Source organism: Gorilla gorilla, chromosome 10, assembly GCF_029281585.2.
Source record: "Gorilla gorilla gorilla isolate KB3781 chromosome 10, NHGRI_mGorGor1-v2.1_pri, whole genome shotgun sequence".
Taxonomy (NCBI): Eukaryota; Metazoa; Chordata; class Mammalia; order Primates; family Hominidae; genus Gorilla; species Gorilla gorilla.
In genome coordinates this window covers 26,524,116-26,540,660 of record NC_073234.2, presented here as the reverse complement: position 1 = coordinate 26,540,660, position 16,545 = coordinate 26,524,116, and the positions used below count along the sequence as shown (strand labels likewise).

Genomic DNA, 16,545 nt, shown 5'->3' with positions numbered 1-16,545 from the left:
TAAGTAATCAAAAATAAATTAAACAGAGGAAAACAAAACCAAATATTCATATAGAAAGAAGTCTAGACTCTTCAATGGAAAACGTGTTTTTCAAGTGACCCACAATAGTTACACAATTGCTGAGCATTTTAATTAAACAATAAACGTTTAAGTATTAACTAGACTCAAGAGAATAACTTAGTGAAAGGCCTAAGCATGAGTGGTAAGTTTGATAAATTTTGAAAATGGGTCAAAAAGCCCAAATGGGAAAATAGGGCTATTTCCACCTGGATGATCTCCCTAAAATTAATTTTCCATTTTGGAAATTATAGGACAATAATTCCTCGTATTAATGAGGAGTGAGTATGTGTGTATGTGTGTGAGTGTGTTTGTATTAATGAGCTTGTTAACAATAAGTTATACAAAAGTATTACTTAGTAGCAACCAGGTTTTAAGGACTATTGGCCTTTTTGAGGTTCCTAAGAAAACCTTGAATGCTTTTGGTAGGAAAAGTTGGGATTCACTCTACATATTACTGGCGTTGAAAAAAAATAAATCTACTTTAGTGATGATCCTAGCTATCCTCAAGCTCCATTCACCAGGCTATACAACCAATGTGTCATATATGTATTGGGTTGTAAAATATCTCTAACAACTGAAGTTGCTGAACACAAATTATGGAGAGGTGAAACAAGGAAAAAATTGCAGAACAATTAAAAAACTCTTCCTTGGCATGCTAGTAGATGAGAATTCAGCTTTCACTTCAACATCAATATGGAAAATTTTACCTTACAGCAAGGATGTTGTGTTTGAATAGGAGTTAATTTGAGCTGTTTTGGAAATTATCATGTTTTCCATAAAGACAGCATTGATTTCATCCATTAGCATATGGAGATGCTTTCCTGTTTGACATTGGTCACAGAATTTAAAAGGAACAAGAACATTACTGCACATTCAGGAATCAGTTGCACATAGAAGTTAAGGTCAGGACCTTAAAGGGAATCTTGACCAGTGATATTAGGCCTACTTTTTAAAACATTCAGACATGATAAATTTACTACCAATCATTTTTTCAATAACAGCAGTGATATATTTATTTTTCCCGTGGACACCTACATTAAGCTTGTAGTCTATTTTTATATTTCAACATTTTTGTCTTTGAGTCCTTTTAGGAGTTGTTAAACAATCCTGAAATTTCCCTTACAGTATGCTGTTAACAATTATATTTTTTCAAAGTCCTTTGGCATAATGACTGATTAAAGGAAGTATCTCCAATATAATTACACTTGCTTATAAGAAAAGAGTATTTGAAACTTGAAGAAAAAAAGGTTAGACAAATTTATAATGAAATATAAATAAATATGTATATATATAAGGCATTATTAATAAATGTATATGAAATAACTATCATAGAATGAAATTTATTGAAGTAAAAATACATTCTAAATTAGAATAGGAAAGAACTTGGAAACTATTGTTTAATAATATGTTATATAAATACAAAACTGTAAATATTACTCTTACGTTACTTATTTTGGAAAGGATATGACACAATGGGAATTTTCATGTTCTACTCCTAGGATGATAAATCTGTACCATCATTTTGGCTGAGTACGGCATTATCTGATTAAGATGAAGGATCACATCCTAAACCCAGTATTTACACTCTTATCCGAATACATATACATGCACATGCGTATCACTGAGTTTCAATAGCTAAAGTTGAGAAGTACTTGGAATGTCTGTCAGTCCTCCAAATGGATAAACAAATTATGGCATACTTATACAATGGAATACTATACAGTGATCAAAATTAACAAAGAAGACTGACATGTTTACAACAGGATAATACAACAAAGAAAATGAACAAATTTGAGCTACATAGATAATAATACTCACAGATGTGAAAGGAATTATCAAGATGGAAAAATACATTTAAAATAATCTTTTACGTAAAGTTTGGAAAAAAGAATTTTTAATACATTGTAATTTGTTACATTGGTGATAAAACTACAGTGAAATATATGAATGATCATCATAACAATTGGGACAATCAGGAGGGAGGAAATAAAAGGGAAATATCAACAAGAAGACATATATTGGGAGTATCTGGATTGCTGGCAAATTCTATTTTCTGACCAAGGTTTGGTAACATTAATGTTAATGTTATAATTTTTTCTTACTGTTTTTAGGTTTTATTACTCTCTGTATGTTAGATTCCCCAATAAAAAAATGTTAAAAAAGCAAAAACATAAAGTACATTTCTACGTATAAAATCAGGGTGATACAGCATATTCTCATAGATACCATTGTAATTAGAGTTTTTGCTGAATAAAGGAGAATAGAGCATTATGGTACTAAGAAATCCAAGTTAAAATTTAAAACTTTTCTTTTTTTATTTTGAGACAGGGTCTTGCTCTGTTGTCCAGGCTGGAGTGCACAAGTGCAATTGCAGCTCAGTGCAACCTCTGCCACCCGGGCTGAAGTGATTCTCTCAGTTCAGCCTCCAGAGTAGCTAGGACAACAGGCGTGCACCACCACGCCCTGCTAATTTTTTCTGTTTTTGGTAGAGATGGGATTTTGCCATGTTGCCCAAGCTGGTCTTGAACTCCTGTGCTCAGGGAATCCACCTGCCTCAGCCTCCTAAAATGCTGGGATTACAGTTATGAGCCACCACACCTGGCCCAAAAGTTTTCTTAAATTAATTAAAAAAGAAGATAAGCAAGAACTGTAAATCCACCTTCTTATTGCTAATATGAATTTGAAACATCAAAATTTGAATATTTATGATTGCTTGACACCTTTATTCTTATTTCCAATTTAATTATTCATAATTCACATTTCAGTGTCAGAAAGTCATGAATTTCCAATAAACTATAGTAAGATGGATATTACATATATAGACCTATTATCCTAAAATGTGTCTCTAAATGAAATATGTATATTCATATTGTTAGCATTCTAATTTCACAATACTATTCATGTGTACACCTGCATTTTGGGTTATATATTTTGTTACTATATTTTTTTTGGTTCTGCATTAGAGAAGAAAAATCATAGGCAAATTTGTTAAGGTGTAAAACATATTTAGCATGATCTTTGAGTATGTTTGTGCATATATAATGCTACTTTGACTGCTAGAGTAAGATAACAGATTTAGTCACCATAGCTAAGAATGTGAAAAAGCATTTACAAGAATTTGGCTTGCTAATGATGCTATTAAAAGACGGAATAAAATTGATATGCTGTATATTGCATAGAGTATTTGTCTATTTTCATATTGAAAACTGCATAAAAAACCCCAAAATAGAATCCTAATTGTTGGAGATCACTTTTGCTATGAATTTTTAAAGTGTAATAAAATAAAAAAAGCAAATAAATCATTGAAAATACATTGGTTTTACATTATTCTTGATGAAATACCACGTGAGGGTATTTGCCTAGGCCTGATGCTGAGAATAATATAAGAATCATGAGGCCATGAAGAATAATAATATTGTTCTCTCATTACGTTGAAGTCTAGTACTTAAAAAACAAGACTGAAATCACATTTATCAAATAGCATTCTCCCTTTTACCTGCCATCATCATTATCATCATTATCTATATCCACGTCTATCTCATTAAATGATTTATTTTTGAAATATTTAAACACATAATTTGGAAAATAAGTAATTTTAAAAAGATCATAATTATTGGAAAGTTACAGGAGTAAACAGCAAAGTTTAAGTCAAGCTCAATACACTTAGATTTAGAAATTAAGTGTAGTTTATTTTACAATACATTGCTTAAGCAAATAATTATTTATGGATGAACTTAAACTAATCCTCTTTTCACTATGATCACTATGGAAACAATTTAGATTTTAATGGAACTAAACCTCCCTAATAAGAAAGACAAAGCAAATAGCACATTTTATGAGCAAGCTTATATTTCTAAAGAGAGGGTTTTAGGACCAGATTGTCAAACAGAGGTAAGACCTCAGATCTTCTGTCACACTTGAGTGAGTGATGATGGAGTTTGAAGGTTATAGTTCTATAACCAAAACTATATTCACGGATAGGGATTAAATGGTGGAATTCCATAGAAGCATCAGATTCAGTTTTGTTTCCATGGGAATAAAAGTTCTTCAATGTTTGATAAACTTGTAAGTACTGTTTTACTCTTTGATCGTTTAAAGATTGTTATAAATGAAGCCTTGATTTCTGCTTATAAAAACAGAGTAAAATTTAAATCGTGGAATAGAATGGTGGAGCTGCGGTTGAGATACTATATTTTATTAACTGTAATGACATTTTCAGATCCAGTGCTGCTCACTGAGTTTCCCTATAAGGTGAGTTTGTGGTGATGACCCAGCAACAGACAAGCTACTATCCAAAAAAAGCTACTCACATCAAATCAATTTCCGGTTTCTTCCAAGTTGCAGGAGAATGCCTAGACCATGATTTTAATCTCTTCTGTGACCTTAGTATTACAAAAAGAAGAAAATTGTGACCATTTTCATGTCAGGTATACTAAAAATTTATAAAAACTCCTTTTTAAAGAGCTTGTGAGTAGCTTCACTATGCCTGGCTAACATTTTCATTTATTGTAGAGGGAGTTTCGGTGTATTGCAACAGGCTGGTCTTGAACTCCTGGGTGCTCCTGCCCCAGCCTTACAAAATGTTGGGATTATGGGTGTGAGCCACCCTGCCTGGCCAATAAAGAGACTTATTGAAAATATTAAGTTGAATATGCAAGAAGGAATACAAATTAATGAAAGTGGTAAATATGTGCATAATTGTAAATGAATGTTTACTGTATAAAATAATAATTTCTTGAGGGTGATTATATAATTGATAAGACATATGCAAATGGCAAAAGATAGACTGGAGGTAAAGGTGACAGGAGTAAATTTACTTGAAGTAGTTTTTGAACTTTTCTATGTCTATGAGGAGATTTTGAACAATGACCCTGTAATTTTACCCAAAGGTGTATATACGGAGGAATTGCATCAAATGATATATGAAAGAATTCTCTAGTAGAATTATTCATAACTTCAAAAAAGAAGCTGACCAAATGTACATTAAGGATGGGTGAATCATTACATTAATTCCATGCAATGGAACAATATACAGAAGTGAAAAAAAACCACATGTACTTGCAACTATGTGACTAAATTTCAGAAACATAATGTTGAGTCCAAGAAGCCACAAACAACAAGAACATGTAGGATTGCACCTACACAGAGTTCAAAGCAGGCCAGACCAAGCGATGGAGTTTAGGGTTGCATACCTAGTTGGTAAAGTATGAAGAAAATTAAGGAAATAATCAATATAAATTATGGATATTGCTTATCTCAGGAGATGTGAAGAAGGGTTTAGGGACTTGGAAAGTGGCATGGAGGTGGACCTAGGCTGTTTTCAGTGTTCCTTGCCTTGCTCCACATAATGGTTACTTGAATGTTTATGATACACTGCGGTATTTCCCATTTTTGTTTTGGTTGATTTCTAAGTGTGCATTATAATTTTAACATAAAAAGTTTTAATTAGGAGAAACGTCTCATAGAAATTATTATTACTCGTCTCATTATATACTGAGGGGAAAAATAAACTATTGGTATACATTCTTATACAACTCTAACAGAGTTGAAGTAAGAACTTTCTTATTGAGTTGCAACATGAGGAAATTTGAGATGATGTTATTTGCCACCCCAGATTTTTCCAGAGGATTTCTTCTAGCCTTAGTTATCCACCTCACAGGAACAAATCTTTGCCATTCCCCATCTATTTTTTCTTTTGGCTCCTGAATTCCTGACACAACAAGGTTGTACATATTTCCCACACTCTTGGTTTAGCAGAGTTCTTTTATCAGTTATGTTTTTCTGCAAGAGAAACCCTTCAAAACTACATTAGATATTTATATATCACATGGCTTTGGATTTTGTTTTTCTAAATGGGTTTGTTGGATGGCTCTGGTGACTTGAGATGGGCCAAATTCTGCATCTTGGAGGTCGTTAGAGTTTGGCCAATTTAGTCTGGATCAGGTGGGGGGCAATCTGCCTTCATTAGTTTCTGATTCTCCTTCTGGGAACAGTGTACTAGCCAGGTGATATTCTCATAGTAAATGGAAAGAGGAAGAACACCCAGTATGGAAGCCATCTCAAATTTCTATGCAAAGTGTATTAATTTTCTGTTCATCAACGTAAGTTAAATGATTGAACTCCAAGTTCAGGGGAAAGGTAGTCAGTCTTCGTGTGATGGGAGGATACTGCAAGATTATATATCAAAGGGTCTGGTACTCACGAATACTTATAAAATTGCTGAACATTTTAATTAAATAACAAATATTTAAATATTAGACTTGAGAGAAACTTTACCAAAGGCCTAAGAATTAGAGATATGTTTGATAAATAAACATTATTCGTGGGCTGAAAACCTTGAGTGGGAAAATAGGACTAATTTCACCTGGACAACCTCCTGGAAACTGATTTTTTATTTTGGAAATTATGAGAAAATAATTCGTTCCATTCATAAGTGGTGTGCACATGTATGTGTTTGTGTATTTATGAGCTTGTGAATAATGAAGTTACACAAAAGTATTAGCAGCAACCAGATCTTATGGAGTATTGGCCTGCCTGTGGTTCTCAAGTAAATCTTAGATACTTTTGATAAAAGAAGTTTGGATTCTGTGTATTTAAATCTGGCATTTAAAAAAGTCCATATTGGTGATGATCTTAGTTATGATCAAGCTCCCTTTAAGATTTTAGACATTTACTATACGATCTACATATCGGGTTATAAAACTTCCCAAGCAACTGAAGTCGCTAAAGACAAATGATGGAGAGGTTACACAAGGAAAAATTGCAAACACTGGAAGTGAACATGTCCTTGTTTGCATATTAGCAAATGAGAATTCAGGTTTCATGTCAATTTCAGTATGAATATTTCCAGCCTATAACAAGAACAGACGGTGAATGAGTCAGTTAATTTGAATTGTTTTGAAAATAAGAATGTTTTCCATAAAGAGAGCATTGAACTTATCCATTAGCATGCCATGGTGATTTCTGACATGACACTGGTCACAACAATTAAAAGTAAAAAGAATGTCACAGCACATACACAAATCAGGTGCATATACAATTTAAGGTCAGGATATTCAAGCAATCACAACCAGTGATATTACACCAGCATTTACAAAATTTCTTTTTGTCTGTTCAGACATGATAACTTTTCTGCCCATCATTTTTTCCATTCTAATAGTGGTTATATTTGTGATTGGAAATTTTGCTAATGGCTTCATAGCATTGGTAAATTCCATTGAGTGGGTCAAGAGACAAAAGATCTCCTTTGTTGACCAAATTCTCACTGCTCTGGCGGTCTCCAGAGTTGGTTTGCTCTGGGTGTTATTACTACATTGGTATGCAACTCAGTTGAATCCAGCTTTTTATAGTGTAGAAGTAAGAGTTACTGCTTATAATGTCTGGGCAGTAACCAACCATTTCAGCAGCTGGCTTGCTACTAGCCTCAGCATGTTTTATTTGCTCAAGATTGCCAATTTCTCCAACCTTATTTTTCTTCGCATAAAGAGGAGAGTTAAGAGTGTTGTTCTGGTGATACTGTTGGGGCCTTTGCTATTTTTGGTTTGTCATCTTTTTGTGATAAACATGGATGAGACTATATGGACAAAAGAATATGAAGGAAACATGACTTGGAAGATCAAATTGAGGAGTGCAATGTACCATTCAAATATGACTCTAACCATGCTAGCAAACTTTGTACCCCTCACTCTGACACTGATATCTTTTCTGCTGTTAATCTGTTCTCTGTGTAAACATCTCAAGAAGATGCAGCTCCATGGCAAAGGATCTCAAGATCCCAGCACCAAGGTCCACATAAAAGCTTTGCAAACTGTGACCTCCTTTCTCCTGTTATGTGCCATTTACTTTCTGTCCATGATCATATCAGTTTGTAATTTTGGGAGGCTGGAAAAGCAACCTGTCTTCATGTTCTGCCAAGCTATTATATTCAGCTATCCTTCAACCCACCCATTCATCCTGATTTTGGGAAACAAGAAGCTAAAGCAGATTTTTCTTTCAGTTTTGTGGCATGTGAGGTACTGGGTGAAAGACAGAAGCCTTCGTCTCCATAGATTCACAAGAGGGGCATTGTGTGTCTTCTAGCAGAAAACAAACTGGTGGTGTATGAAACATTTTATATTTCTTACTGGGTTTTCTGTAATATATGTATATGAATAATTTCCAAATGTATACCTAGAAAAGTCTTTTACCTAAAGTTAGTCTAGAAAAGTATATATATATAGATGTGTGTGTGTGTGTATGAAAAACTGAAGAACGTTGACAATAACATGCTTTTTATTGTTTTTTGACAAAAACTGCCAAATTATAGACAATATGACAAAAATTCCTCAGAATTATGAAGCCATGTTTATTTCATACATGTATTTTATATTTCATTTGCAGAATTTATATCTATTTATAATAAGAACTAACAGCTTATCTCAGGAAAAATATTGCTCTTTTCTATTGTTATTTGAATGACACAAATATACCACAGTGTGCTTATAATCTGTTGTTTTAACCTATAACTTTCTGATAATAAGGTCATTCAATTCTTAATCACCAATGAGGATGTATCTTCAGGGTTTTATTCCATTATGAATTCCTATTTTATGTTTAGTAAAAAGCAATCAGAATTATTGTTACAAAACAATGAACAAAATAAAATTTGAGTGACAAGTATACGTAGAGTAAATTTCATGTATATGTACCATAAACAGTACTGAGGAATATTAGATTTAATACAAGTATGTGAATAGCTTAGGAAAAAATCTCTGCTATGAGAGGGATGAAAAATCATGATCATGATCTTGATTGCTATTATCAGCCTCCATATGCAGTTAGAAAAGTCATTTCTTCCAGCTTTTCAATTAAAGAAAAACTTTTTTTGAAATTGAGCTCTGATGTAAATTATTTTGGTATTTTTTATAAAGCACTTCTAAGCCCCTGAATTGCTAATTATATCCTTATCTTCCATTTTTAAAATTCCTTCTAAACTTCAGATAAGAGAACTCCAATCTTCCGTTTTCTAAAAAAAATCTGTCAATGTGAAAATAGTATAAAAATTATGGAAAATAATTCAGTGAAACTTTTTGTAAGTGTTAAAATAGTATCTATGAAATCTATGTATTAATTATGGGATTTGTCCTAGTGTAATTTTGTTGTCAATGATTAAATGGAATTGTCTTGACATATTCATTAATAGGAAGTTCTATTATAAGAAGGAAATGTACAGTCTTGTTTACAGCTAAATTCTGTATGACTGTATTAATTCTTGGTGTTATGAAATTTTAACAATGTTGTTCAGACCTTAAGATAAATCATCCCCACACCTGATTCATGTATTTTTTAGAATCATGTATCTTCCTCAGTACAATGTAAGAACCATAAAAGAAGAGATCGTGTCTGTCAGGCTTTCTGTTGACTCCCAGGACCTAGAACGCAGCACAAAGAATAGATGGTCAAAAATGATATTTTAATGAACAAATAAATGGGTGGATAAAATGGGTAAGGTGATGTGGTAAACCAATGAAAAGGAAACTCATCACAAAATCTGCAGTTGCATGAGTTCCCCTGTTCTGGTCTCAGGTTAAGATTACAGGCTTATCCAAGCAGAATCCTTCCTCAGAGGAAAAGTTTGGCTATTCCACAATTTTAGGGGAAATATCACAATAATATAGTCTTGATGCAGCTGTATCAGGTGTCTGAATTGGAGACAAGGTAGAACATCAAAATTAGATGCCACTATTACAATATTTTAAAAAAGCATGTAAAAGACTTTGGTCTATTTGCATAAGTATTTTTTTCTATTGTGAATTATATATTTGTATTATGATATTTTCTAGTTGATTATCATATAAAAATGGCATTTCAAAAAATTGAGTTAGTAACCAGCTACTTTACTAAAATGTTTTTAACGTAATACCTGATATTAAAGTGATGACATTTATATGGGAGGCCAATTCAAGACAAAAATGGCAGGGACATGTGGAAATTGAGACAAGAACCGATGTGAAACAATGTGTGGTGATGTCTGGTATGACTCTGCTGGCAGCCACTTCACAGTGAGGTGAGAGAGACAGCATGGTGGTCATCAGATGCATGCACTTGACTCCCAGAACTTTTCCAGAAGGGCTACAAAGGGAAACCACAGCTGGCATTAGTCCATGGAAGAGAGAGAGGAGGGAGAATGTATCTGCTCAGCTGTCGTAGTCTTCTGTTTCCCCTTGGGCAGGGTTTCCCTGAGTTAGAACTACCATCTCTGTTGTTCTGTCTTACATCATCCAGTCCCTTGGTGGTGGTCATGAAAGTCAGACCTCATGCCCACAGTGTGGTGATGCATTCAAGTCCCAAATGGAAGGATGATCTGGATCAGGCAAGGTGCTGACCAGGGGAACAGGAGATAGTGAAGGGAATCTGAGAAAGCACATGTTTGTGTCCAATACCACCACTCCTTGTGCCACTGAGACATGCTCATACCCTCCAGTCATGGCTGGCTTTATGAGCCTATGACTTGCACAGTTGTACAGGGTTTTGTGCTTATAGGGGCTTGTGCTTAGAGGGACTCTGTGCTTGGATTAATGTTCTGCACTTGCTGTTTGGCTTTTCAGACAGAGTATACTTCAGCATTCCCTCTGCTGAAGAGGGAATGGTCTTACACTAATTCCATAGGGATTTGCTCTCCCTTCTCCTACAGGCTTGTCAGAGACGTGCAGAGAGTCCTATAATGCCCACTATGCATGCCTCTAGCAGCTTTGAATTCCGCTGGATCATCTGGCACAGTGGCCAGAGCGGCTTGGACCAGAGCCTATATCTTCTGTAGAGCCCTCTTTAGTTCTGGGCTCCATTTGAGACCAGTAGCCTTTAGAAACATCGTTCGTGAGTCAGAGCAATATTCTCAAATGTGGAATATGTTGTCTCCAAAATCCCAGTAGGCCCCCAAAACATAGTGTCTCTTTTGTAGTGATAGGAAATATATAGAGAGAGCAAAATGCCGTTTACTGTAAAAAAGATTGTCTCAGCATGTGGACTAGGGACACTGAAAACCTTAAAACATCACCTATGTTGTCGGTCCCTGAATCTTCTCTGATTTATCTATTTTCTTCTGGTATTTTACTTCTGCTCAATGTTATAATATTTTACTATACTTAAGAAACTTGCCATTTCCTGATTATTGTACCAACTAATATATTATTATTGGTATTATTTTGAGACAGGGTCTCGTTCTGTCCCTGAGGCTGGAATGCAGTGGCAGGATCACAGCTCATTGCAGCGTCAACCTTCTGGGCACAAGTGATTCTCCCACTTCAGCATTGCTGGCAGCTGGGACTGCAGGGGCACAACACCACGCCTGGCTAATTCTGGTATTTTTTGTAGGGCTGGGATGTCACCGTGTTACCCAGGCTGGTCTCAAACTCCTGGGCTCAAGTGATCTGCCTGTGTCGGCCTCCTAAAGTGCTGGGATTACAGTCATATGCCACAGGGCCCGGTCTGTAATATTATCAATACATTAAACTGGCAGGATGTTTTAAAAAATGTAAATTAAACTGAGAACAGAAGTGACATAGCCCTGACATACAACAGTGAAGCAGTGCTATTATTCTTACAAGGCAAATTGTTTTGATTTTCCCTCATAATGGGTGTAGATTAAGAACCATTCACCAAATCACCCGCCCCATAAAAAGTACCAGAAGCTCTGCTCTGCTCAGTGAAGATAGCACATCCTGGAAAGCATTTGTGAGTGTTGATTTAAGTTTATGGTAGTCTGCATTCATTCTATAACCCATCTGGTTTTGGTAGAGGCCACATAGGTTAAGTGAATCGGGTTATGGAAAGGACTACCATCCCCTGTAACTTTCAGGTGTTTTGTCATGACAGTGACCGGTTCCATTCCTTAGGGAATGCGATTATATTTTATATATTTTGTTGCCAGTAGAGGAGAATTTCAGAGGCTTTCCCTTGGTCCTGCTATAATAATGTTCCTTACTCTACAGTTCACGAAGAATGTGAGAGTCCTGCCAGCTGCCATACGTATCCATTTCAATTCAGGAACAGGTAATAACTACAAACTGATTAGATCCACCTTGGGATGGACATGAGCCGAAGCTCTAGGTAGCATCTGACCTTCAAAACTCCCACTGCAGGCTGGATGTGATGGCTCATGCCTGTAGTCCTAGTACTTTGGGAGGCGAAGGTGTGAAGATCCCTTGAGAGCAGGAGTTCCCTGTGCATCATATGGAAACTCCATCTCTACAAAAAATTTAAAAAATTACCTGGCATGGTGGTACATGCCTATAGTTCCAAATACCTGAGAAGCTGAGGCAGGAGGATTGCTTGAGCCCAGGAGTTCCAGGCTGCAGTGGGCTATGATCCTGCCACTGTACTCCAGCTTGGGTAACAGAGGGAGATGCTGTCTCAGAACAAAAAAAAAGGTGGAAGTTCTCACTGGTGTCAAATATCAAGAAAAACAGGATCAAATCAATAATTAACAATCTTTGGTTCCTGCTTATAGCAAACAGGTAAAATTGAAAGTAGTTACAGAAATAGTATATTAACTCCTAACAAAACTAACCAAAGAAAGTTTTATTATCATCTCCTTTTTGTTGTTATTTTGAGACGGAGTCTCGCTCTGTCTCTCAGGCTAGAGTGCAGTGGCGTGATCTCGACTAACTATAACCTCCGCCTTCTGGGTTCAAATGATTCTCCTGCTGCAGTCACCGAGTGGCTGGGATTATAGGTGCGTGCCACCACCACCTGGCTAATTTTTATATTTTTAGTGGAGACAGGGTTTCACCATGTTGGCCATGCTGGATTTGCACTCCTGACCTCAGGTGATCCACCTGCCTTGGCCTCCCAAAGTGGTGGGATTACAGCCATGAGCCACTGCGCCCGCTTTTATACTGAGGCAGGAGTAGTTGGAAAATGGAGTCTCAGAGCATAGCTATACCAAGCAGGGAATATGGTTTCCTGTCCTGGCAGTCTGACTCCAAGATCCCCTCTTAGAAACAGTTATGCTATAAAAACTGAAAAGAAACAAAATCCAGGATTGGAGACTGATTTTAACATCTATTCATCATAAATCAATAAGTAATCAAAAATAGAGAAAAGTAAAAGTGAATATTCATACACAGAGAAGTGTAAATTCTTCTATGGAAAACATGTTTTTTTAGTGCCCAAGGAATAGTTATACAATTGTTGAGGTTTTTCTTTTTCTTTTTTTTTTTTTTTTTTTGAGACGGAGTCTCGCTCTGTGCCCAGGCTAGAGTGCAGTGGCGCCATCTCGGCTCACTGCAAGCTCCGCCTCCTGGGTTCACACCATTCTCTGGCCTCAGCCTCCCTGAGTAGCTGGGACTACAGGCGCCCGCCACCATGCCCGGCCAATTTTGGTTTTGTATTTTTAGTAGAGACGGGGTTTCACCATGTTAGCCAGGATGGTCTCGATCTCCTGACCTCGTGATCAGCCCGCCTCGGCCTCCCAAAATGCTGGGATTACAGGCGTGAGCCACCGTGTCTGGCCAAAATAGTTGAGTATTTTAATTAAATAACTAATATTTAAGTATTCTCAAGAGAATAACTTAGTTAAAGGCCTAAGCCTTAGAGATTAAGTTTGATAAACATTGAATATGGGCTGAAAAGCCCGAGTAAGAAAATTAATTTTCATTTTAGAAGTTATAGGACAGTAATTTTTCCAAACCATGAGGGGTGTGTATGTGTGTGTGTGTGGATGTGTTTGTGTTAATGAGCTTGTTAACAATAAGTTGTACAAAATTATTAGTTAGCAGTAACCAGTTTTCAAGGAATATTGGCCTTCCTGGGCTTCCCAAGAAAACCTTGGACACTTTTGGTAGAAAAGTTGGGATTCACTCTCCATAAATCTGGCATTGAAAAAATGATTCAACAGTGGTCATGATTCTAGTTTTGACCAAGCTACATATAACAGTGTAGGCATCCAATGTATGATTTATGTATTAGGTTGGAAAATTTCCCTAACAACTCACATTGCTGAACGCAAATTATGGAGACATTAAACAAGGAAAAAATTGCAAAATGATGATTAAGTGTATGACTTGATTTGCATGCTAGCAAATGAGAATTCAGCTTTCACGTCAACATCAGTATGAAAAATTTTATCTTATAACAAGCATATAGTATTTGAATAGGAGTTAATTTGAGCTGTTTTGGAAATTATCCTCTTTTCCATTAAGACAGCGTTGAACTCATTCAATAGCATTCCCCAGTGCTTTCCTGTTTGACATTAGCCAGAGAATTTAAAAGGAACAAGAACGTTATTGCACAGTCAGAAATCAGAAGCACATAGAAATTAAGGTCAGGACCTTAAAGGGAAACTTGTCCATTGGTATTAGGCCTGCCTTAAAAAATTCGGACATGGTATGTTTACTACTCATCATTATTTTCCATAACAGTAATGGTAGAATTCGTATTTTCCCATGGGCACCTTCATTAGGCTTATAGACTATTTTGATATTTCAATATATTATTTTCTTTGAGTCCTTTTAATGAGTTGTTAAACAATGCTAAAATTTGCCTTACAGTATACTGTTAACTAATCATATTTTCCCAAAGTCATTTGACATAATGTTTGGTTAAAGGAAATATGTCTAGTACAATTACACTCTAGGATTGTAATCCTAGAGTTGTAAATCAGTGCAATTACTTTGAGTATGGCATTATCTGATTAAGATGATGGATCACATCTGAAGACCCACTATTGCACTCTTATCAGAATACATATACACACACATGCATATCACTGAGTTTTAATTGCTAAAGTTGACAAGTGTCTCAAATGTCAATGGGTGATAAAATGGATAAATAAATTATTGCATACTCATACAATAGAATACTATACAGCAATCAAAATGAACCAACTAGAGAGACATTTATAAAGAATGTTAATAAAAAGGAAAATGAACAAATTTGCACTACATAGATATGAGAGATATTAAGATGGAGACATGATTCCATATAATTACATTTATATAAAGTTTACAAAACTATATTTTTAATGAATTGCAATTTATTACATTGTTGTCGAAATTCTAAAGTGAGACCCAAGAGTGATTATTGTAACAACTGGCATAGTAGGAACGGAGGAAACAAAAGGGAAATGATATCAACAAGAAGGCGTATATGGGGAGTGTCTGGATTGCTGGTAAATTCTACTTCATGACCAAGATGTGGTAACATGACCCTTAATGCTATAATTTTTTTCTATACTGTACATTCAGGCTTTATTAATTTATATATATGTTATGTTTCATAGTAATGAAAATATTTAAAAAGCAGAATCATATAATAAATGAATGAATATAAAATAGGCTGAAAAAACATTCTTGTAGACACCATGGTAATTAGAATTTTTGCTGAATGAAGAAGAATAGAGCATTATGATAGTAAGAAATCCAAGATAAAATTTTAAACTTTAAATTAATTTTAAAAAGGAAGAGATAAACAGGAAGTCTACCTCCACACTCTTAATGTTATTCTTATTTTGAAACATCAGATTTTGCACATCTGTATTTTGCTAGACACCTTTTTTTCTTATTTCCAATTTAGATATTTATGATCACAGCATTTCAAAGTGGCAGAAATTAGTGAATTTCCAATATATTATAGTAATATAGATATTAAATATACAGGACAATTTTCTAAATTTATCGCTAAATGAAATAATTATACACATATTTTTGCCATTCAGAGATTATAATACCATGCATATGTACACATGTGTGAGGAAAAATATTTTGATACTACAAATTTTTTGAATATTACAGGAGAATTAGTAGAAAGATAATTTTGTTAAGGCATAAAACATATGTAGTATAACTACTTGGACTGCTATAATAAAATCACCCAGATTTTGTGACAGTAGCTGAGAATGTAAATAATCAGTAGAGAGAATTTAACTTGTTAATGATGCTATTAAAAGATGAAATGAAGCTTATTCACTCTATAATTGCAAAGAGTATTTGTGTAAGTTCATAGGAAAGTGGAACAAAATTAAACAGCCAACAAGAGAGTATTCTTTGCTGGAGGTCAATTTTACTGTAATTTTTAGAATGTGGTAAAAGAAAAAACATAGCAAGTAAATCATTGGAAATGTGTCGGTTTTGTATTATTCTTGACGAAATATTATGTGAGGGTATTTGTCTAGGCCTGATGCTGAGAATAATACAAGAATTGTGCCGGGCATGGTGGCTCATGCCTGTAATCCCAGCGCTCTGGGAGACCGAGGCTGGTGGATCACCTGAGGTCAGGATTTCCAGACTGGCCTGGCCAATATAGTGAAAACCCATCTCTTCTAAAAATACAAAAATTAGCTGGGCGTGATGGCGGGCACCTGTAATCCCAGCTACTTGGGAGGCTGAGGCAGGATAATCAATTGAACCAGGGAGGCAGAGGCTGCAGTGAGCCAATATTGCGCCATTGCACTGCAGCCTGGGTGACAAGAGCGAAACTGCATGTCAAAAAAAAAAAAATCTTAAATCC

The 16,545-nt window shown here is 35.3% G+C and overlaps 1 protein-coding gene across 1 annotated transcript; it reads left to right on the top strand.

Moving 5' to 3' along the window:
* Positions 1-1,163: 1,163 nt before the first annotated feature.
* On the top strand, positions 1,164-13,208 carry LOC101139500 (taste receptor type 2 member 30). Its single transcript, XM_063694580.1, is given in 2 exon segments — positions 1,164-8,083; positions 8,086-13,208. Coding segments are annotated over 2 exon segments (927 nt in total). The 5' UTR covers positions 1,164-7,179; the 3' UTR covers positions 8,109-13,208.
* Positions 13,209-16,545: the final 3,337 nt, after the last annotated feature.